The sequence below is a fragment of the Lepisma saccharinum genome, chromosome 2 (genome assembly GCF_977018435.1).
Source record: "Lepisma saccharinum chromosome 2, izLepSacc3.1, whole genome shotgun sequence".
NCBI classification, from domain to species: Eukaryota; Metazoa; Arthropoda; class Insecta; order Zygentoma; family Lepismatidae; genus Lepisma; species Lepisma saccharinum.
In genome coordinates, this window is record NC_139230.1 from 206419888 (window position 1) to 206445024 (window position 25137).

At 37.9% G+C, this 25137-nt stretch overlaps 1 protein-coding gene across 2 annotated transcripts in view; it reads left to right on the forward strand.

Moving 5' to 3' along the window:
- The first annotated feature begins 10690 nt into the window (after window positions 1-10690).
- The window catches only part of LOC145984283 (E3 ubiquitin-protein ligase Rnf220-like), a 225536-nt gene continuing 211089 nt past the window's right edge, over window positions 10691-25137 (forward strand). For both annotated transcript variants that reach the window (XM_083117921.1, XM_083117922.1), the window contains exons 1-3: window positions 10691-10814; window positions 12123-12236; window positions 15271-15799. In XM_083117921.1, the coding sequence (XP_082974047.1) occupies window positions 12123-12236; window positions 15271-15799 (643 nt within the window). In that variant the 5' untranslated portion in view covers window positions 10691-10814. The remainder of the gene's footprint in view (window positions 10815-12122; window positions 12237-15270; window positions 15800-25137) is intronic.

Genomic DNA, 25137 nt, shown 5'->3' on the forward strand with positions numbered 1-25137 from the left:
GGTATGAACTGTAAGTCGGCCATGATATCAAATCCTTATGAGTAGGTTTCAAGTTGCACGAGCTGAGTGGCCTCCCTCCCAATAAGAAAAAGTGCTCTTTAAACTCTGAAATGATGCTAAATCGTGCTAGGATTTATTATTATTAATTTATAATGATTTAAAATAATTACTTTATTATTTTCGGATGACTGTAGTTTTAAGTTAAATTGTGCAACTACTTTAGGAGTTTTGAACTTGCGTTTTTATTCACTACAGTTTTGTAACATCGTTAATTTTCCCCGCAAAATTGTTTACAATAGCTCAACAAACGAAATGGGTTCAACATAGAACTTGAAAAAGTTTGAGAAAATACGATGGCTAAGAACAACGGTCTTATTTGTGTTTTATTTGTCATCCCTATCCCCAACTTTCTACCGATTTCCTGCCATAAATTTATTTCCTCACGAACTAAATCGAGCAGGATAAAGAAAAGATGAAGAAGATGGACAGTTGCCTGGTGGTAAAAACTTGTCTCCGGGTCTGCATACTCCCGTTTGTTTGAAACAGATGAAGTAGAAATAAGATTATATATAATTTTATTCTTATTTCCTTAAAACATATTCCTTTGAGTTAGATTTCTCTCTCCCAGCGACTCGGGTTTGCAGACTATGCTAGATTTTTCCATTATGCCAAAGGCAGGGTGCCACCAAAGATCAAAATATGCTAGGTTTAGCACCATTTTGCTAGGGTTGGCAGCGTTGATCGACATTTTCCTGTGACCCCGTATGCATTGAATGCCACTTCAGAAGGAGGGATTCTTTGAATTTGTAGCAAGCTTTCCAGTATGAATTCCTGGCTGCTTGCACTTGCATGTCCAGGATAAAGTATGTTCTGCTTGATGTCTCTACGAACAACGTTGCCATAAAGATTGAAACATGACCGCAGGGCAAGAGCGCCCACAGGATTTTTTCTCAGGAGGGCAGAGCAAGATCTTGCACTTCAGTCATAGATACAAACTTTTATTATTATTATTATTATTATTATTATTATTATTGAAAGTGTTTTTCTTCGGAAGAAAGGTTCCAGGCACGTATCTAGAAATATATTTCTGGGAGAAGGGTCCGGACCAAATATGTAAAATAATAATAATAGCTAATAATGATGTTAGATTAAAATAATTATAATTATATTTAATTAAAATAATAATAATTAAAATATTCAAATTAATTAATTATTTTTTTACATGAATAAGTAAAAAGACGGTATAAGGATAGCGATATAACAGCATAAATTTATTTTCTAGCCTGTGTGTAGTTAAGGTCGGCAAAATTTCTAAAGAAACAAAAAAAAACTGCCCTGGCAAGGAAATTAATGTCAAATAGATAAAGAATTGAATATTTATTGAATATCAAAATAGGATGTTAGATCCAGTTAACGAAAAGTAAAGTTCCTGGTAATATTTTCTGCATATGTTATTATAAGTAGTAAAAATTTTGCATAAATCTTCTTCGGTACTGTCATTCAAAGTCGTAGGATCCCAATATAATCCTTGCTTTCCAATAAGTTTGGCGGAAATAAATAATCCTCGATTAAAAAACAAGGATACATTTTCATTATATAATTATATTTATTTTGTTATTTCATTATTTTCATTATTTAATTTTTGCACTTAGTAAGTCTTTCGTGGAGGGGGGGGGGGGGGTTCGGACCCCTTGGACCCCTTACATCCTTGTCTCCAACTTAGAATAAGGAAAAATTGTCTACTTCTTCTAGCTGTTGACCTTTTCTCAGTTTTAGTACCTATTCCTTGATGTTTATTCCCTTTGTCCTTGACCATTTCCTCTTCAATTTTCTGTCGGTTTTTCCTTTTTCTTTCTATCAATCTTGTGCTATTTCTCTACCTTCTCTCTCTCTCTCTCTTTCTGTCTGTTTTCTTTTAAATATCTCTTTTCTTTCGATTTCTCGTTTTCTCTCGCTTTTCCATTATCCTTCTTTCCATCTCCTTTTGACTTATATATTTCTTTCCCTCTTCTCTCTGGCATCTCTATTTCATTCACTCTCTCTCTCTCTCTCTCTCTCTCTCTCTCTCTCTCTCTCTCTCTCTCTCTCTCTGCGTGTTGTCTTGCTTCTTTATTTCTCTTTATCTGTCTCTCACTTGTCTCCTCCTCATTCCCTTTCTCTCTCTTTCTGGCTTTTTAATTCTCTTCCTTTCTCTCATTCTCTAACGCTTCTTGCTTCGCATTTCTCCGTACCACTTATTTCTTGTGATGACCGATAAACATGATGTCAATATATCTTACTTCAGATACAGATTTTCCATTTTGACACCCCCCGTGGAAAATTCACTGCTGGCACTCATGTACGAAGTACGCGAAATGTTGGGGTATGTTCATAAAAGATTGTGCATTCATGTAGTTACACGCGCGTGCGCACACACACGCACACTACTACTACTACTACTACTACTACTACTACTACTACTACTACTACTTTACAAATAATAAAATTCGAATTGAATTGAAAAATACTTTGACGTTGTATACAAGTTCACACTCCAGTCTACTATTTAGATAGAAACTGGATTTGCCTCGCTTCGTTTCCACGTACAGTCCGTTTTTCCGTCCCTTGTGCGTCTGTCGGCGTCCCGCTTGGCGTCCGACCAGACGGCAACTCCCGCTAATCGCGTGTGATGTCTCCGCTATTTAAAACGTTGGCTTCGAAATTACTTCAAGTTCTCAGAATTACAATTACATTCAATATAAGCACATCCTATCACTTTATTGATGAACAGTTCTTTGCCTTTTTGTACTTTTTCACAATGCGCAGATATCAAAGAGAGACCGCTTAATCTACTGTCCTTCATGGTACCTCTGATCCATGTTTTTACATATCAAATAGTACTGAAAAAAAGAAAAGGAAAAAGACAACAGGGTGTGAATTATCAAGGTCAGATCTCGACTTCGGGAAATGATTTCTTGACTTTTCGTAATCCCGTACAGCCAAGACATTCCAACGCACCTTATTTAAAAGAGGTTAATTGTTTTTTCTGCAATAAGAGTGCTTGAAATTTATTGAAAATGATAGAGTTTTTATTCCAAAAGTTGCAAAAACAATTACATAAAGGGGAAATAGTGTGTACAATTCGAGATTTTCACCGCAACGGAAAATTACCTGATCGGGAAATGGAGATTTTTCTTCCGTTTAGAATGTTAGGATTATTAATATTTCCTTCCCACTTCTGTCCCGACAAAAAATTTCCGTCCGGAACATCCATAGTTACGCCCGTCAATAAGATCCTAATGTCTCTTGTGAAAGCATTCTCTCGTTATTTTGTTGGACATGGCAGTTAATTGACAGTCTGTAAATCACAGATAACAATATTAATTGTTATAAAGTATCGCTACAATTTCACCGTTCGAATGACATGAACTTTTTCTTGATATCTCAGGGGTGGCAAGTGCCCCCTCCCCCTCCCTGCAGGCGCCCTCGCCAGGAGCCAGCGTCTGAAAGAGGTAGCCAGAAACTATTCCATGTTAATATCAACATTGTCTCTTCCATTCAGATCAATTATATGTCTGGGTCATTCAAACCCTGACTGAGGTTTTCTACTGACTCCGGGTAGAATAGCATGATACTGAAGAAAGGGACATACATTTACCCACGTATAGTCAGAAGTTTGCGGTTTTTAATTATTGTTTTTGTTTTAAGTCCATTTTATGAACAGATAGGCTAATCGAGACTGTGCCTGCAGTTTAAGGTGAGAAGCGAACCACCGGCTATCAAACCCGTATAGTCTGTAGTCAAAGATGAAATTGATGAAAGGACAGTCAAAACACACATGGACAGTACAACACACAAGTCCCACAGCTGTGAATCCAGACACCAGAACATTCTTTTCTAATACCAAGTAGTTGTGCCAAAATACAATTTGCATCATCTGTATAACAAATATGCTCCTGACACTTTCTTACAAAAAAGAAATATTTGAAAGATATTAAGCACTTTACATAATATATATATATAACAAAAAAAATGCTTGAAAGATATTAAACACTTTACATTATAATTTCAAGTTTGATTAGACCCTCTTCATGCAACTGTTACACATATACAATGGTGCATGAATTATAGAATGTAAAGTAAGTCATTAGTAACATTTTTTTAGAAAATCTAAACCAAACCGGACGTAATGTAAGTAGGTACGTTATTTATTTACTTATTCATTTTAAAAAGGTAAATATCATAATTTTAGCATTGAATGTCTTGTTATTTTAGAATCGAAAACTTCCTTTAATATAATGAATTCAATTTCACAACTATAAAATATGAGAGGCTAGCTCGAGCTGTGTATTTTTATGTTCACACTTTTTAAAATATTGAATACTCTATTATTTCTGTTTTCATTTGTAAAAAAATACTTAGATATATTTGACTTTTGGCAAATTTTCATGAAGCTATTTATATTTGCATTTGGGTTAGTTTACCCCCACATCTGTACCAGTTTGTGAGAACATGCCTAATCCAGGTTTTCATCTGGTACTCCCGGATTCGTAATGCTATTACGTTAAACTTTCTGTCTTCGACGCTAGCATATTACTGTGCTTTCATTGCTATGTCATCCAATAAAAATACACTTTTCTCTAATCTAACTTAAATTCTGTGAATTTAGTAACCAAGAAATTACCGATATGTAATCAGAAAGGTTTGCTGAGAATTGAAAGATATCGTAGTTGTCACATTTGCTTTGCTTCTCATCTCAACCCTCTCGAATAGGATAAATGATGGGGAAAATCCCCCTATCACGAAACAAGCTCAAATGACCTCAGTGTCGAATGTTGCCAACTGAAAACTGTTCCCTTCTGCCTAATTAAAGCTTAAATTTGCACTTAATCTCTTTTAGCCTTTCGTTCCCCTTAGAGAAGTTGAGAGAGACTTGTTTTCCAACCTGAAGCGATGAACAACCATTTGAAAGACCAGTGTTTATGCTCTGATTTAGTGACTACTTCAGTCAGACCCGTATCCGAAGGGAGGGCCAAGACAACCCCCCTCCCCCCCCAACACACATCTCGAAGCATTAAATGTTTTAACGTGAACGTATAAAAACCTCATTGATGATTTTTCAGATCCTGCAAGAATTTCGATTTCGTCCTTGCATAAATGAATGGGTTGTTTGTGGAGAGAAACAGGCTCCATCTGCAATATTTGGTAATTTTAGATTAATAACCATTGATACAAGACTACCAGAGTTCCCGATTTAGTCGGTAGAGTCCATTCTTTTTAATCCCTTTTCCGAATGTTTTCGAACTCCAGTGGTGATGCGAAAATGTCCCTCTTTTTTCACATTCAGACATGTTCTTAATTACAAGAGAACCATTGCTATTATATATCATTTAATTACAAAATATATTACTTTCTAAACATAGAATTGATTGATTTGCTTTATTTTACTTCGCTTTCTGCCACTTTTGGCTAATTTGCGAAGATGGGGATGAGTGATGATATGATGAAAGATGAATAGACATTCACAAACATCCATGCCCAGACCCCTGGCGTCGGAGCGCGTTGTGCTAACCACTCCGCCACGGGGGCCGGCTAAACATAGAATTAAATGGCTGGTTAGTGGTACTGGTAAAAGAAAATTAAAGGAAATTTGAAATCATTGTTAATTACAGTACTATTCAAGAACTTCAGAGAATTGAATGTGACCAATAAGCACCAAAGGGAATTTTATAGAAAACATTTTTGGTATGAGACCTATCCAATCAAGATTTCACTAGAACATTTTGCCCAATGAAAATTTCCATGGAAGCCCTAGGGCAATCCTCCATAGGGCACCATAAATTTTCACAATTTACCATTTGAATTGCCCCATACTTTTTCACATGAGGCTGAAGATTTAGTAAAAATAAGTTATGTTCCCCAATTTAAAAATCTGTTGCATTTTGAAAATATTAGCTTGCTTAATACCAACCCCGATGGCGCAGTGGTAGCGTCCTCGCTTTGTAATCAAGGGGTCCCGGGTTCGATGTGGAAGCACATAGTGGTTCGGGTCCCACTTTAAACTGTAAGTCCAGTCCCGATTATCCTGTGCATAAAGTGGACTTAAAACACCAAATCAACCAACCAACCAATTATAGATTATTAAATTAATTGAAAGTATATCGCATAGTTCGACGTTTGAAATGCAATTTTTGATTGATTTGTTTGGTTTATTTTACTTCGCATTTTTGCAACTTTTGGCAAATCGTGAAGATGAGGAAAAGGGCAATCACAAACATATATGGAGAGAAAGCAACACAAACCTGGCTGTTAGTTCGGACGCCAGAGCCTCGTTAGTCCACAACATGCAGTTCGGGGTGTACTGCGCGGAAGATAGGTAGACATTGGGTAATTAAGAGAAAGTCATCCCTTATACTCCGCAATTTTTGACGAGGTAGAAACCTTAGAGTATAGAAGGAATAGAGAGAGCGTGTGTGACGTCAGCTGAAGACAAAATAGCTTCCGGCGGCCGCCATGTTGGGATGTGCCAACCGGCTGTTGCGTCCATTTGTTAACATTCAGCGAGAGGGAATTTCGTTGGGAAAAATAATGGTGCTTGTTATGCTTATATATGTTGAAATCGTCAGAAACAATAACACGAAGTTCTTAGGAACTAGTTTTGACGAAAAAACAAACACATGTAGACCTTTTTATGTGCTGGGGAGTGTTCATTTACCATATGTAATGCGGTAATGCTCTATTATATCTCGTTAGTACACCAGAAAGAGTTTAATGAAATAACATTAGAATCAAAACAGGAGTTGCATTATAACTCCTACACTCGTGAATGCATCACAAAACATTATTATATAAAAATATGAGCTATGTACAAAGGTTTAACACGATTTAATAACAATTTACTCCACCTCAATAAGTAAGCCTAAGCCGAGAAGCATTAAGACCGAAGCGACAGGCTACAAGCGATAGGCGACACGTGTCTCTTGGCAACCAACTCTAAGAAATGAATTCAATTTTTTAAACCGAAGCGACACGAAAAACTGCACGTGTCGCTTGTCGATTGCGTGTCATTCGGACTGGGTCGTCGTTTTCCCGATACTATGCATAGTGTCGCTTCGGCGTGTTGTTCGCGTATCTGCTGTGAATATTTTGCTTTGGGGAGAATTCACACCGAAGCGGCAAGCGACAGGCGACACGTGTCGCTTGCGAACGAGCCAATCAACAGCAACGTTTCACACCATACCGGCATGACAGGCCGGACAAGACTGCGTTCGATTGGTGAAATCCTCAAGCGACATGTGTGGCCTGTCGCTTTGGTGTGAATTCTCCCTTAGACTGAAGGGGCCCATGTCGCTTGCCACTCCGGTGTGAATTCTTAGGGACTCGCGCGACACATGCCACTTGGGAACGAGCTTATCGACATCAACGTTTCACACCGTAGAGGCGTGACAGATCGCACAATCCTGCCTTTGATTGGTGAAATCGCTTTGGTGTAAAATTTCCCTAAAAGCAAGCATTAACCGCGCATACGCCATAAAACAGACTGAGGCGAAAATATATACGCTATTGGGAAAACGGACCAGTCTGAGTGACGCATGCAGCTTGCGTGTCGCTTTGGTTCAAAAAGTTGCATTGATTTCTGAGGGTTCGCTTCCAAGCCGTACGTGTTGCTTGTCGCTTCTGTCTGATTAGAGAGATTTGATACCGACACAACAAGCGATACTTGCCGCTTTGAGGATTTCACCAATGCAGGCTTGCGTCTTGCCGCTGAGGTAGGTGTAAAACGTTGGCTGGCTCGTTCCGACGCGACATGAGTCGTGTGTACATTCGACATGTGTCTCTTTTTCCATGTCTGAAACCTCTTTGTTAGTTCAATGAATTTACATTCCACAAAGTTCGTAACACGTATAAACATTCGCAATAGTTGTCTTTAGGAAACGTGCGAACGAATTTTGCTATTCCGATATGTCACAATTTTGAATTTAAAGTTTTATACATACCGTTAATAATAACACCAGTAATAAAATCACAACAGAAATGTGTGTATAATAAACGTAAATATGTTGTAAGCATGTTTATCTGGGAAACGTAATCTTCTTGGACTTCTTAATTCCTTCTTTTTTTAAAAAACATTTCTTGCCACTTCTATTCTTGAATCCGAAAGCTGCGCACAGAGGCATAGCTTCTTATTTATTGTCTACTCGCAGTGTCACTGAAATGTACAGATATTATGCACTATAAACGAGCATTCCACGCTCAAATCCCTACTTACATCACTGTATCAGCTGTAACTGTGGCACATCCCAAGATGGCGGTATAACCTCACCACCATCCCTTCACGGCTTCATTTCCCTCGCCCAGAAAACACGTGTGGGCTTTCTCTATTCCTTCTATACTCTAAGCTAGAAACAGTTAATTGTTTTTCTTCGGTTATGGTGACTGAAGTCTGTGTAACACAAAAGAGCTGGTCTGCTCCCCTGTGGTGAAGAGCTAACAATGAGCAATATCTAGTTTATTTTTGTTTCATTAGTCACGTTTAAGTTAAACGCACGCTTAAGGTACGTACTATGTAATTAAGTAGCTAACACCTGGTGCATGGGTATGCACAGGTGTGAACATACATTTGACGGTGGAATTAGAATCAGCACTGAAGGGTTCAGACAATGCATTCCGCAAAAATTATTTCTCTCATTTCTTCTAAGAATAGATTTGTGTTAACTTATATTTGTATTTGGAAAATAGTAATATTTTTTTCTTGTATTGTGTCGTTTTTTGCCATTCTTAGTTAATCGCGACAATGAGGATGAATAGACGAAATCGATGATCGGTTAGTCATGCTCAGGTTGGGACTCGAACCCAGAACCTTCACTGACGGGATCGTCAGACGACCGCTCCACTGTCACCGAAGCGGCCATTCCCATACGTTTCTTTGTTCGTCGTTTTGAATTGTGCAAGCATATCCCTACATTTTACCCATTTCTTGATTTCTACCCCCTACAGTCGAACGTCGAACAAACTCCCTCCACCTAACAATTTCTACACTCAGTGCTGTTTCCCATTCCTTCTTTATCGCCCTCTAAATTTCATTATTATTTCAACTTTAAATTAGAAATACTTACATATAACAACAATGAAATTATCGCATCGTTGGGTTAGACCCCTCATCTATTTAATCAGTTATTCATTTAATTCATTCTCGTCGTCGCGATTAACCTTGAGAAGTGGTAAGGCCACTACTAGCTGGACCTCCCCGATGGCATAGTGTTACCGTCATCGCCATGTAATCAAGGGGTTCCGGGTTCGGTCGAGGCACATAATGGTTCGGATCCCGCTTTAAACTGTGTGTCCCGTTCCGATTAGCTTATCTCTGGATAAAGTAGACTTGGAACTCGAACTAAGAAGCTCTGTGGTCCTCCCCCCCCCAAAAAATAATTTCCTTCCTCAAGGAAACGGGAATGCAATCCTATCCATATTTACATCTTGTGATTCTCAATCCTTCTACGTCTGGTACAGGGGTACCTTCAGGGTACAAGACGATACTGCAATTAAACTTCTCATTACAAATTCGGGTTTCCCCGATAGCGTACTGGCTCACCCTGTCTCTTTGTAATTAAGGAGTCACGAGTTCGATTCCCGATGCACAATGCACGATCGTTCGGATCCCACTCTAAACAGTAGGTCCAGCCCTGACTAGAATACCTGAACATAAAGCAGATAAAAATCAAGTTCTGCTAAACTTCATTTTGCTGTAATTTATAATTATGTACATAAACACGCACCAGTTTTACTTACAATAATTAATGCAAAGTACACTTATTGATGTGAAATTTGATTTGTGAATTACCAAATTTTCGATTGACATTATCTTTCAAGTACTGTACTGCGTCCAATCCCTCTTTCTTTCCGGATGCCTACGCTCATTGTGAAATGTACTGTACATTCTGAACTGTACAAATAAAACCGGGGGACAACTTCGTTGAGTTACGACAATCATTCCATTCATGAAAATTTTGTTTACATTATGTCCACGCACTCAGGTCTGTGTCGTACTAAATTTGTTGACAACACTGCGGCACTCGAATAAAAGTCATTCATTCATCGTAGCACGCGTGTTTGTAAACACATCAGCTGATAGAGTAACTGCAGTGATGTGAAACCGAGATCATCACAATTACTAGTTGCATGTCCAGGAATTTTTAAAGGTTGTATTTTTATCGAGTACCTACGGAATAACATAAGACTGTGTGTATGTGGGAGGGAGGCAATACTGCCCCCCCTTTTTTTACTAAGTTCGTGATTATTACAACACCGTGCTAGTGAGAATTCTATTATTGCAATGTAATTATCACGTAGACAATTACAACGAACTTCGTATTTACATCTGGCTTGGCTTCCCTTGACACTAGCAGTCCTTTCGCGATCATCGTGTGTCCCGCGGCTTGGCAAGTGTCCATTTATTGCAAGCCTCTCTTTCCAATTCCTCCAGAATGATATATAAATTAAAGAAAATATCAATCCATATTAAAAATTAAGACATTTGCAATTTCTTGACATTTTTTTGAATCAATAACAGGCCATAGGTACGCGCAGCGCGACTTGCTTTTATTCGGGACCGACGGGAGAAACGATTGCGTTTTGTTCGTTACCCAGAATGCAGCGCGCGTCAACATGACTAACTGGTAAGTGTTTATGGGGCTCAGTCGGGTCTTGGTGGATTCAGGGGAAGCAATCGGACGCAACTCCGGTTGAAGCAAAACGATCCACGGAAACCTGAAACTTTATTCAACTTTACAAATATCATTTTGTCCGATGGTACATTCAATTTGAAGCGATTCAAGGTAAACAAAGATGTGTCCCTCTGTAGGGGTAGCGAGGGACTCGTTTTTATCCACTGTCGGGACCAGTGTTTACAAATTTTAACGGGATTATTGTCTGTTTTGAACATGCGATTTACGTATATGAAATGTGCGATTATGGTGCAGATTATTTTAACTGTAAAATTTACTTCTTAAAATTGTATGCAGCCTTTACAAATACGTGTGTGAAGTGACTGATCATGTGTTGTTTCGTATTAGATACAACAATTGTGAAGTTTGCGGCTTTTTTGAATTGGCAACGGAAGTTCGTGGGTACAATGTTTTGTTTACTGTTTTTCTGCATGTTTTTTCACGTGACAACACATGTCAGCCATGTGATTTGACAAGATAATACACTACGGTTATTTTTCTTTACGTTTTTGATACGTAACTTTGAATGTTACGTGTAAATGCTGTACTGTGTGAAAATGTTGTTTTTCAAAAATAATTTTCAAAATTAATCCTGATTTATAATTTAGTACAGAAAATTTCTTGAATTCCATTACAAGAAAATTGATTAGTAATCGTACATACACGCGTGTAAACAAACATATTTGCGGCTTGCTCTTTTTACACATGACTGAACACTTACATTAATATGGTAACAATAACAATGTGTTTGCACCAACGGATGTCACTGGTATCTGTTTTACTGTTAGTTAACAAATATTGGGAGAATTTTTGCAATGTTTCGTCCTTTAAAGAATTACCCCCAAGATTTGAGTAAATGTGGTTTCAAATTTTGGACATATAAGGTTTGTGTAAACTTTTTAGTTGCACCTAGAGTGGAATTTGAAGGCATGTAGTAGAAACAAATGTTGTGTATATATATATATATATATATATCTTTATTTAAATCTTGATGATTGCCAGTTCTTTATTATTATTACAGTACTACAGAAAGTAAAGTTGTTGAATTAGAAAAGTTGTCAAGTTGTGATTTTTTGTGCATATGGATAATATTTTTTCTTACCAGTATTTTTTTTTTCAAATTTTCGTCACAATATTCAATGTGCATTTTAAGGTATGTGACATTATTATTATTTTTTTTGGTGGTATAAGTCATTATTATATTTCAATGTAAAATATTTGTGGAAAACATGAAAACAGTTTGTTACATTGGGGAGCATGTTTGACATTAATTATTTTTTTATTTCTTAGAAATTTTTCATTAATTGGAATTTTTGATGGTATTTATATGTTATTGCAAAAGTGTCGACTTGCTAGAAACATCACTGATAAATTTAATTTGTACATTATAACTAAATCAATTCTGTTTATTTATTACAGATGGAAAATTCTGCCTATGTTCCTAACCCTATACCACCCCCGGCTTTAGTAGTGTTCTCTCAGGCTGGTGGATTGCCTGAGGCACTTAGAATGCAGAGACCCTTTAACCCACAGGTGTGTATATTATAAGGATATGTATACAATAGTGTAGTAGTAGCTTAACTTTTCTTTGGGAGTTGTTTAACTGTTATGTTTACCTGAAATTATTTTTGCATGTTTGACATTGTTATAAAACGGTAGGTATCACCCTAATTGCCATTCTATGGGGGCAAGTTTTAGAGAAATATATAAATTGCCATGCTGCAAAATGCAACCTTGCTGTGTGTTCGATTTTTTTAAAAATATTGTGTGGTATGAGCAGAAAATTACACATTTTTCTATTATAATTATGCTGATATATTTCTGTGTTTATTTTTAGTTGAAATCCTGCATGTTGGGGTGCTATACTAGCTGTATCTTAATTATAATGCAATTTTTGACTAGATTTGTATTTGCTTGCATTGAAGAAATGCATAATATTCCACTTGTTTCTGTAGTAAAATGCTGGGTCCTGTATAAGTCTCAATTGCTATTGCTACACCATGGGATTTTTTAAAATGCCCTAGGTGCTTTTCAATCATAATTCAATTATTACATTTATTCTCAGGGAAATGTGTCTTAGGGAACACAAGTTGTGTAAAGGATGTCTAAGCATAGTCGGGAGACATGTTTGTTATATGGTCAATTGTTTGTGTTTTTATATTCAACATGATTCATGTCTGTTTTTAAACTTTACACTAAGCATAAACATTGAATCTCTGCAGTTTCTTTTTTACTAAGGTTTTGCAGGTAAATTGATGATAATCTTGTAAACAATATTTGTGTACAATGCCGTACACTGTGAACATTATGAAATACAATGTTTTTTCCATCGCATCCTCCAAATTTCAATATGTTGCATGGACAAGCATGTTGAATGATCAGTAACTCACAATCTTGCATTCTAAAGGTTTGGGTTTCAGTCCCTGAAAACACTTGGGTTTTCTTTCATTTAATCATTATACGTCCACATTACATTGATAACCTCAAGAAATAGGAAATCAATGTTCATAAGAACATCAATGAAATAAGTATAAGTATTGCTTATAAGCTTGTATTTTCTGGGTAGTGTACTCCTGTCACAAAATGATGATTGATAGAAATAACTTTGGAGTTCCACATCATTTTGTGGATAGTAAGAATTATTTTTGTAAAATAACCACATCAATCAATGATGGACACTCACACAAACAACACCCATATGTTGTAGATAAAGAAGTCACTTATTATTATTATTATAGGCAAGCCCAAGGTAGAAATTGTAAGGGGATTCCTGGTTGTAACGTCTTCAGGCTACAACCAGAGGGTTTATACTCTATCAAGGGAATCTCTGGAGCAAAGCCACACATAAGGGTAGAGATAGAAAGTGGATGGGTGGAGCTGAAGCAGTACAAGCTGCTGAAAAGGCTGGTAACTGCAGGCACTCCCCCCCCCCCACCCTGCAATTCTGATCCTTTGAGCATTTTCACTGGTAGAGCTGTCTCGCATCACTACTTGCACGGACGCTTATTTTTGTTCGCTCGCTCCAGAGATTCCTGGGAAGACATCCTGATGCTTCGAAATAATTTATAGGAAGAGAATATTTACCATGCTGTGTCTGCCTGCAGAGGTTATTTTGTACATGTTGTACACTCCATACTTTTACCAGGGGCTGAACCAAGAGTCTTGTGGCCGAAAATGCAAATCATTCTCAATCTGCTCAGCCGTTAATCTGGTTTGTTGTCAGCCTTGGTATTGTATCAGTAAATTACTTCAATGAAAAGTGATTTGGGTGATGAGACTTAAGGGGTGTAAGGGGTGATTTTCCACGTAGTACACCCAATTGTCAACCTCACTTCCACATAGTGCACCCTGGACTAAAGACTAACGAGGCTCTGGCGACTGGTACTATGGCCAGTATAATCTTGTGTGTGTTGTCCTGTTTTTTGTCTTTGTGTGTGCTGAGTGCCCGTTTACAGCCTCAGCTTTTAACAGAAGTCAGAACATTTTAAGGTTTTTATTTATGCAACGTTAGAGTTGTTATATGTCATGGTAAGGGGCTGGCACCCGTATAATGTGACGGGTGCAAAATAGCCTAAGTGCTGACGCTCCCAAAATTTTAAATTCAAGTCAAATCAAAAAATCAAGATGAGACTTAATTTTTCCCCTCATGGTTCTTTGTGTGAAGTTCAGAAAAATTGAATATGTGTACATTACTGTGAAATTTAGATTTTGTCCTATGTCCCATTCATATGAACATCTTGTATTTTATTGAGAGGAGATGGGTTCTAGACTTTGAACGAATAATTATTCAGGCACGGATAAAAAGCCCATGGCGCAACAGTCTGTTGAAGGTCAAGGCCTGCCAAGTGACTTATCCTAGGAAGATGCATAGTTTCACATCATGTTCTATCATCAGATATTTTCTGAATTCTCCATGAAATGCTTGAGAGACAACTTTCCTTGCAAAGATTTGGAGCTCCCAACAGGGATCGAACTCATGACCACCAAAGATAAGAGCACTGGCCATTAGGTTATGTGCAAGCTCTCAATATTTTTTAGCAGTTTTCAATGTAAAAAATGTGATTTTGAAAAATTACATTTATACTTCTCATATTTTTTTTATATGAAGACTTAAACCACCCTTCATGTAACTAAGTTAATGGTATGACTAAACTAAACTCCCTGTTACAGCCTGCCATGCAACTTTATACAACTTTTTACAGGGTGATGCGAGATCAGTGCATCAAGTCTCATTGCCATTGTTTTGGGGTTAGTAGCCGACTGCTTCTTCTTTTCAAGTAGCTCCTGAATTGTCCTCTCGATGCTGGGTCAACACTCACATTTCTTTAACTCCCACTGGGGGTCAAACCCAGGACCACTTTCACCAAAGGTGAGAGTGTTGACCATTTGGCTACATGGAAGTCCTTAATGGTCTCATTCTTTATATTTGTTACAGAAAATATTCAACTTGCCTGGTTGGTATATTTTTAAAAATAAATTGTAATTTATTTATTAAAATAATGTTATTGTTACTGTTGACCTACAAAAGTGTTGGTTGTTTTTCTTATGGATTGTTTTTTATTTTCAGACACCAGAAGCTAAGGATCTTCACATACCATTTACAGCTGGGTTTGGTGTTCGTCACATGGACGGTTACCCCAGTCTACCAGCCCATCTTTTGCATCACTTACAGCCACAATTTTTACACCCAGCTCTTGATCCAAGAGTACCATTTGGTTCTGGTGCTTTTCGACCAATTGGTTCCACAGCTCCAGACGTTAAAGGTTTCCCTTCTGCTTTTGCACCACCTTCTAAGTGTTTAAAAATAGAAACAGGTAACCACGACACATCATCATCTAGTAATCACCTTGTGTCATTATTCTCTCCAACTGGACTCTCATCTGTAGGAGAGGACCGTGGGTTTTTGAACGGTCAGTCCCAACAGCAGAGAGCAGACTCTAGCTCACCAGCAAGTGTATCTATATCACCCCCATTACCTCCAGTTGTAAAAGAGGAAAGTTCAGACGCACAAATGTCTGAAGATCGCGAAGGTACTGGCACTCCTGGCTCTGAAGGTACTGAAAGATCAACGCCGGAGGAGGGTCGTGGATTTAGACGTGAGTTCACTTTATTTTCTTAGTTTAGTTTTCTTCTCTTTTATTTATTTAGTTTTTTTAATTGTGTTACATTTTGTTATAATGAGCATCATAACAGAATAGTTGATTTTGTTGAATTTCTTGAATCCTTTTCTTTGATTGATTTCTCTAATTTTAAAACTTATCAAAGTATGATATTTTACATTTTAGATTGAGGTTCACTTTTAGTGGATTCTGATTCTTAGTTGTAACTAAAGTGGCAGATGTGACATTACGTCTCGCCGGTAGAATTTTTGGACATGCTTAACACACATACATATGGTTTAACCTCGCGATCTCTCATTCTGTTTTAGGTCTCCTTTGATGTATTTGCATTAATTTCCACTTTCTGTCTAGCGTAATGGCCATTGCAAAGTCCTGAAGAAAGACTTGATTTTTTTAAAGTCCCACCTTTCTGAAAATGTCATTTATGTTCGTATTTGCCATATAGTAAGCTGCAATAGAAATATGTCTTATGTTGTAGCAATGAATGAATACATGCAGAACACACATGGTCCACCAACAGAGATAATATCCATTCCAAACTTACGATGTATTTTTAATGACATTTTGTACTAATGCAATGCGGGTGTGTTTTTAATTGTCATTACGTTTTTCCACTACCTCCAGTTCTTTTTGATGGGATGGTTTTGTTATTTAATTCCAATTTATGTCAATATCCTAAGAGCTTTCTATTTTCAGCATTTGTGTGAAGAACATCATAGATAGTATGTATCATACAGGGGGGATTTCAACTGGAACCAGTCAATTTTCAAGTGACGTTTGTATTTCAACCTGATATTTTGAACAAAAGTTTTACACTATTGCACTGCTTTTACAATGCAACATTTGGCTAGGCTTAAAACCCGCTTTATGCACAGGTAGGCTAATCAGAACCTACAGTTGAACATGGGATCCAAACTGCTATATGCCTCCGTCGGGTATCGATCTTGGGATTTGATTACAAGACGAAGATGGACACTTGGAGAGTGTTCAGTGAGTGGTATTCAATGCAATTGAATTGCCCCACAGCAGGAAATAAATCCAGTCTTTGAGTTCAGATCAGCTGTCAGGACTGGAATTACAGTTCAAAATGGAATAAGTAGCAAGGAAATGTGACCCAGCTTGAAAAGCCTCAGATCTTGGACCACGAGCTGATTGGGGAGGATTTCTTATCCAGCACTTGAAGTGGGAATTGTTAGGTTGGAGATGCTTGCATGCTACTTGGGGATGGTATATTGAACAAGGTGATAATGGAACAAGTGGGGGGATGTATTTCATAAATTTTCCTAGCTGGGGGATGGCATCCATCAGTTTCCCCTCCAACTTCAAGCTCTGATCTTATTCTGGAAAAAGAAAAAAAATATTTCTCAGATGCTCCTACTGGCATTAAAGCTACCAAGTGTCCAAGATTACTAATCAATTTTTTTTAGCATTTTGTCTTCTATATTATAGCCATTGCATTTGTACACAAGAATCATTCCTCCTGCATTCTTTGTGTTATTCCTACTAATTTATTTTTAGTCTTGATCCTGTTTGGTTAATCTTCTTATAGTTTTACTCGGTTTGTCAGTTTCAATCAAGAAGCTATATTGTTGTCTGCTGTCTACACATAGAATACAGTTGTCATATTGGCATTTTGATAACATTTTTTTAAGGTCCATTTTATGTAGAGAGGCTAATTGGGAGAGGGTGTTCTATGGTACATGGGATGTGAATGACTAGAATTGGACCTAGATCCACAGGATTAATGTAAAGGTTATCTCAGGTTCAATACCCAGTGGAGGCACATGGTGGTTTGGATCCCACTTTAAACTGTAGGTCCAGTGCCAACTAGCCTTTCTGTGCATTAATTGAAGTTAAAAACAAGCTGAAATATACAATTAATGTAATAACTGTCTCTCTTCAGTATTGTAGAGGACAATGTATTTTTTCAGTAATTCCATAATGGAGTGTGTTAGGTCATTTCGTGCTTTCCCAGATTACTCTGTTTTTAAGCATAAAATTACTATGCTGCAAATCCATTCCTGATTAGCCTATATGTGCATAAAGTGAGCTTAACTTGAGCTCTGGTAGGGATAGGTGGATATGAGGTTCTTGCCAATACTGATGAAGCACCCACATAAAATTCTAACAATTCACTACTCTACCGACCAGATTACAAATGTTTCCCTAAGAACTGGAATTGTTCATTCACCTCCTTAATTATTGTATGTAACCAGGTGACTGCAATAGATTTTGTTGTGGAAAAACAAACTACATATTTAGATATTTATTTGCCAAACTAGGCTACTAATAGATAAATCATATTTATAAATTTTTTGGCAATTTTAGTAATCCCTCCCCTTGCATTTCATAGTATCCTAAATTTTAGCAAGGTTTCTTTCATTTCCTTGTTTTCAATGTGAATGTTTAACCTTTTTATATAATAAATTTTTTGTATTGAGAAATTGTGTTGTTAGGTTCCAAAATAGAATTTAATGTTTAAGCTCATGTTACTTTCCAACATATTAATATAATAAAGTGTACTCACCATGGCATGTCCTGTATCCTGTATTTTGAAGTGCTGAGGTGAGTTTGCTTTATTATGTTAAAAAATGGTTGCAAAACCTTTTTTTTGAAGTTTTACGCATCCTAGAATTGTATTTTGGTGTCCTCCACACATCCATGAATGTTATGATGACATTTCAGTATCATTGATTTCATGAATTTCTGAGTAGATTACTTTATTTGGTGGGTTTTTATTATGGATTATTATTTTTATTTATGAATATTAATAATATCACATCCTAGGGAAGGACCCAGGGGTGGTGTTGCATTTGTGCTAAATTCCTTGAATCACTGCTAAAAAAACCACACTGCATACCCTTCAGCTTTAGAATTTACATAAACATAATTTTCTCATCACAAGTTCAATGGAGAATTTTCATACACTACAGGGCAAGGGTAAATTTTGAGATGCTATTTTCCACATCATTCATAGATGCATTTGGATTAAAAGAAATGCTGTGGGAGACTTCTGAATTTCAAGCGTGATTATTATTATTATTATTTTTAATATATCTTGCAAGATTAGTTGGATAGCCTGTGCTGAAGTTCGGGATGAAAGGAAATATTGTAGCAACATATTTTGTTATTGGGTGATGCAAGGTTTATTAAATAGCATTTTCAGGAATTTATTTCTTTATGTTGCAAATCTGTTGATTTGCAAACGTTCGTCCTTGAAATTATGTAATTATTACAGTTTAATAGGGATGAGTATTCTGAGTTAGTTTGTGGTTTTTAATGGCTTGCATTGAGTTGGCAATTAGTAGATATCCTGTGTGGGTATGGGGCGGCATCTTTTGTGCTTAAAATTATTGTACTTTGGTAGTGTTATATTGTATTTTCATAGGTTTGTGTTTGGTGGCCAGTACAATTTTCTATTTAGTTGTTTTCTGCTGATCTGTACAAGATATAAAAGTTTGAAATTTATCAGAACATTCCTCTAATGTCTCAACATGATGGGAAGTAATAGCCAAGTGGATCATTGAGCGATTGGATGTTGCATCAGTAATTTGAACTCTGGTTGTTTGTGTGGATATTTTTTAGAATCTTGCAGAACCCAGTGAGTAGCATTTTAATGTGAATGTCCCAAGTTAATGTGTAGGGTAATTCCTTGATCAAAGTAATTGCACGTGTGTCGGATGCAAGACTCATAACATGTGCATAAATGGTATATACAGTTATTTTATTTGTAGAATTAGGAGAGGAACGGACTATTTGAGATCTTGTATTTTTGAAGGTATTATATATAATTGGGATGGTCAGTAGTCATATGATTTCATATGCTGGTTGATTTATGATTTTGTAGATAGAGGCGACTGTTTCGAAATATTTGCAAGTATGTTGAGCGATAGTTCAATGAGCGAAATCTAGAGAAACGCATGAAAAGCGGGACAGTACTTTCCGTTTGACCTAGGAAGAGCAACTCCATGCTGTATTCACTTCCTTCCGTTTTTCGAACTGCAGGATCAGGATCATTATTGCCGCTCTCTGTATTCTGCTGCGTTCGTATATTGTTATTGGCTATCACATTCGGTGTTTGTCATTGATTGCTTCAGGGTAATTAACAGAAAACGGCAAAGACTCAGTCGCTTGCTGGTGGAGTGTGTACTTGAGGACATCATGTCACATGTGTCCCAGGGGTAGATTTGGTGCCTCTAGGCAGAAGAAACCTTTGCCGACCCTTATTTCAAAGTAAATATACTTTACCGCCAACTAACTATATTAATAATAATAATAATGCACTGAACTCACCAAGAACTGATCACATACTTTATTTCAGTGCTTTCTTTGTTGCAAATCCGTTGATAACATCTTCGTTGTCTAGTTGATGGGTAATGTTGAATTCGTGGAAAGATACGGAGAACTACAGAGCGTTCCCTGACATTCGCTACAAGACTCGGCGGCAAGCGGTCCGGCTTCAGCGCTTGTCTTTCCAGGTGAACGGGGTCCGCGACAGTCGCTAGAGTCGGCTATTAAAATTACAATTTTCATATTGTGTACTAACCTTGACTACAGAAGGTGTTGAAAATGATGTCCCTCTGCTGCAACGCATTCCTGGCATCTTCGAAGGAAATTGGCATTTACACGTGCAAGTTCGTCTACTGTAATTGTCCCGATTAAGAATTTTAGCGGCTCTGAATGCTGTAGTTTTTGAAACACCCGTTTCTTGTGAGAGGCGGCGGATAGATTTCTAACCTTTGTCCTATCTCATCGAGTTTTGCCTCAGTAAGTACACGTGGGTTTTTCTTTTCACTTTTATTCAGAACTGACCCTGTTGCTATAAACTTTTTTACGAGGTTTAATATAATGGTCCTATGTGTAACGGGAACACCAGGAAATTTCGTTGCAAGACGTCGTCGCACTTCTCCACAATTCCTCTTTCCGAAGTAACTCTCAACAAGATAAATCCTTTGTTGTAATGTAAACTTTTGTTGTGCCATATTAAGCCACAATCTTCAACACACAGACACGACACAACACAACATCCGAGGAAGGATTACACTGGCGTCAGTCTGCAACGTCAACAGAATGGGAAAGAGAGCGATAGAAACAGACTGTAGCGTGCGACCGTTCACCGGGAAAGACAAGCGCTGATGCCGGAACGCTTACCGCCGAGTCTCGTAGCGAATGTAGGGGAATGCTCTGTAGTTGGCTTTGCTCGTTTTTTTCTAAACATTCCATCAGTTTAGCACTCTTTCTCACTACCTCAGCTTTTACTTTATTCCCTTGTCTTTTCCCAATTTCAGTTTTTTCGAATTTCGCAAATTTTTCTCGAATCAAAACTAAACCACACAACGGCACTCTAGAAATTTAACTGAACGACCGTTGTCCGGCCGCTAAAGATTGCGTTGTCCCTTGCGCGTGCATTCTACATAAGTTTTCATTGTTGTCCGCAGTAAAGGGGATCAGTTTCTACTTTTACTAACAATTGATGTAATACAATATCGGTACACGTGCAATCTTGTTTCTTTTTTTTTGCTGTTTGCAACAGTGGGCAATGTGCACGTAAGGAACCCTGTTGCCTCTGGTTTGATGATGAATATTGCAACGTGGTTACGCGAGTTCACCTATCTTTAGTGTTACACACCTACTTCAATAAGGAGACTTCTAAAATTGCCGAATGCTGACCTCCGTGGCGGAGTACTTCGCGCAGTGCGATACGACGCTAGGGGTTCCTGGCTCGAATCCCGGATTGGGTGAGGGTGTTCTTTGTGTGTGTCCCTTCATTAACTTCAACATAATCTTCACGATCAGCCAACAGTGACAGAAAAGCGAAGTGATATAAATCGAATCATTAAAATTCTGTAATAATGAGACGTGCTAGCCTAAAATCCGTCCCACGGAGTTCCTGCAGACTTCTCCATTGCTTTGGCGTTTGCCAATCGCTTTCTGCATGTAAGGGGAGCCGTTTTTTTAATCTTGTAGTTCCGTTGAATATTTTGTATTCCTTTTCGGCAGCAGTGCGCGAGACTGCCCTGCTTTTTTTCTTCCCCAGTTTCATTCCACATTATCGCCTTAACCCCCCAGGTTCGTTTCCCGATTGAGCACATTTTACTCGTTCGCATCCCACTGTAAACTATAGATCCAGTCCTGATTACTACATGCGCCTAAAATTGATTGACAGGTTTTCTGTGATTGACTCAAGTGATAGAAAAGCAGCGAGAAGTGTAATCGTTGCGTTTTTTTTTTTTTTTTTTTTTTTTTTTTTGTAGTTGTTCTTTCCTCGTTCTTGTGGAATCTTGTTTTGTTGAAATTTTTGGATTGCTGTATAATTTTACTTTTGTATGTGAGAGTACACACATTTGGAATTTAAGAAATACACTTTTTTTTTTAAATGTATTTAAGAATGATTGTTAGTTACGGAGTTTGTATTGATGTACCGACTGCAGAAGAGGTAATGAATGTTCACTGGTTCGAATTATTCAGTTGGACAGGTACTGTTGTTAGCCAGGGCTGCGACTATTTTTCTCCACAAGTATAATTCCAACCGCCCTCGATGATGAAACAAATAGATTATAGAAACGGATCCGCGGGTCTCCGCCTAGTTGTTTTATGTCACCGCATGTAAGAAAAGACTCTTGGATTTGATGGCGGAGTAAGTCCAGCCTTGCACGCTATGATAGCGGACTTGGTGGCGCCTATACCAGGTTTGGGGCTCCCCTGCCGAACTGAATAAGGCGCCTTATATTTGGCGTCTCTTATCTACCATTTTGGATAATTGCGACGATGAGCGTGATTTGGAACAAAGGTGATACGAAACCAACAGTTTGAGTAACTTTACTTGTAACCCCATTCCCACCACGCTGCTGGGTCTCCTGTGGCCTAATCTCACGTCATTGAGTGAACTTGAATACAAGTTCGTAAACGCAGGCGTTTGATTTGCTTTCGCTTCTCAACAAATTAACATATGCCATGATAAACATGTGAGCAGAATGGTCGAGTTGTGATTCTAAAAAGTGGCATGGACAAATTAAACCGTCTTTTGTCATTTTTAAATGCAGTTTATTTAGCGATTGTGTCCACAGATTTTTTTATTTCGGATGCGCTGCGTTTGAAGTTTCCTCTGTTGAGAAAGACGCTGACTCAAACTGAACCTTGTCTTGGGCGCTGCGTTGGTTGGGTAACGAAATCTTTCTCAGCTGTAGATAGGAGTGGAATTGTTAGACACAATAAATCAGCGTTACACCCTTCTCAGCACGTCAAATTGGGACATACATGCCAATTGGAAGCATTGTTTCTCATAGACCTTTCATTTTCGTGTTTCATACATATTTATTGATGATAGAAAGCAAATAACTTTTCAAGTCTGGGGTATACTTGATTTTTAATATTTTAATTTATTAATTTTTTTGCCGATTCTTAGTTTGTAAGGGGCCAGCGTTTTTTTTTTTACAAAAATGTTTTTTTAAATATAAGTGTGTCATTATTGACGTCTTTTGAAGCAGTTCAGTTCGGGAATAGCAGTTGAATTTATTTTTTGTGTCTTTAGCTTTCCTATTTTCTTTCTCTCTTGCGTCGTTATTTCTCTCTCTCTCTCTCTCTCCCTCTCGTTTTTATATGTATATTTTCTCTTTCTTTCCATCTTTCTGGCTTCACTATTTCTTTCTCACCCCCCTCTCTCTCCCTGTTTCTTTTTCTTTCTCTCTAGCTTCCTTATCCCTATCTCGCTCTCTCTGTGCGTGTTTTCTTGCTCCTTTATTCCTCTGTGTCTCACCTTATCCTTCTTTTTCCTTTTATCTCTCTCTCTCTCTCTCTCTCTCTCTCTCTCTCTCTCTCTCTCTGGCTTTTTAAAATTCTCTCATTTTCTCTTATTCTCTATAGCTTCATTCGTCTCCCTTTTTTTCTATCTCACTTAAAACACTCTTTCCTCATGATGATAACACAGCATATCTAACTTCAGGACACATATTTTCGATTTTGACACCCCACCCTGGAAAATTTTCGGCGGGCGCCTAGGTTAGAGCTATGTGGTATGTTCATAAATGATCATGCAAGCATGTAGTGACACACACACACACATTTCTTTAGTTAAAATAAAGCGTTATTAATTTTATTCTCATTTATAAAAAAAAAGGTGCCGGTAGGGCGTGCCGTTGCATACCGCCAGAAAAAGAAAAGCACTAGTCATAGCCATGAGCGTGAGCTTCATTTTTTCGAAGAGGAGCCAATGCTTGTTTGTTGGTTATTTTGATATTTGTGATATATTTCTTCCGCTAATTTATCGCGACGATGGAATTGATAATGGCACTACAGAGAAAGTTGTATTGAAAATTGTGACATTGTTTGCTCGGCATTGTAGCTTCATTTTTTTCGAAGAGGAGCCAATGCTTGTTTGTTGGTTATTTTGATATTTGTGATATATTTCTTCCGCTAATTTATTGCGACGATGGAATTGATAATGGCACTACAGAGAAAGTTGTATTGAAAATTGTGACATTGTTTGCACGGCATTGTAGCCATGGTAGCTCAGCTCCCCTGGCGGGAGGGAACCGTGATTTTTTCCACCTGTTCAAGCGGCTCCGGCACCCTCCCAGCGTCGTATGAAGTGGGTACCTGGAGGAAATTGGAGGGTAAAGGCGGCCAGGGGCGTGGTGCTGATCACAACACCCCCACCTTCGGCCGTGATCAAGAAAGTGTGGGGCCCTAACTCCACACCCCCTATACGCCTTCATGACGTGATGCAAAGCACAGGGGAGCACTTTACTTTTTTTTTTGTTTGCACGGAGATTGGACTACGGTTTTTTTTATTGAATTTATCCCATGTGTACCCCTCCGCTCAGGCAATTTTTCAGTATTATTTTATGTAAAGTGGCAGTAGTTTTAGGACATATGCGAACTACTTGTATGCGCACCCACTAGGAATCGAACCCAGGATCTCTTGAATAGATTGTGATACCATTATATTCATAAGGGTATTGTGGATGATCTATTGTAAACTGCTTCAACTCGCGATCTCGCCGCCGAAGATTCTGTGTTCGAATTCCGATCAGTGCGTTCATGTATCTTGTTAGTTCTGCATCTGTTTCATTTCAATAGTTACTAATTAATTATCCTCGTTGCGATTAACTTCGAGATAGAAAAGCTATTTTAAATGATCGAATGGAAACAACCAAAACACTTATTTTTTAAGTAGGTACCGAACAATAAATAATGTATGAGATGCAATGTGTGCTCATGCGGACTTATACCCAGAGAATGAAGGAACAAATGAACATAACCTAAATCTGCCTTTAGATTAAATGTAGTCCCGCACAATGGCCGTGCGGTCTAAG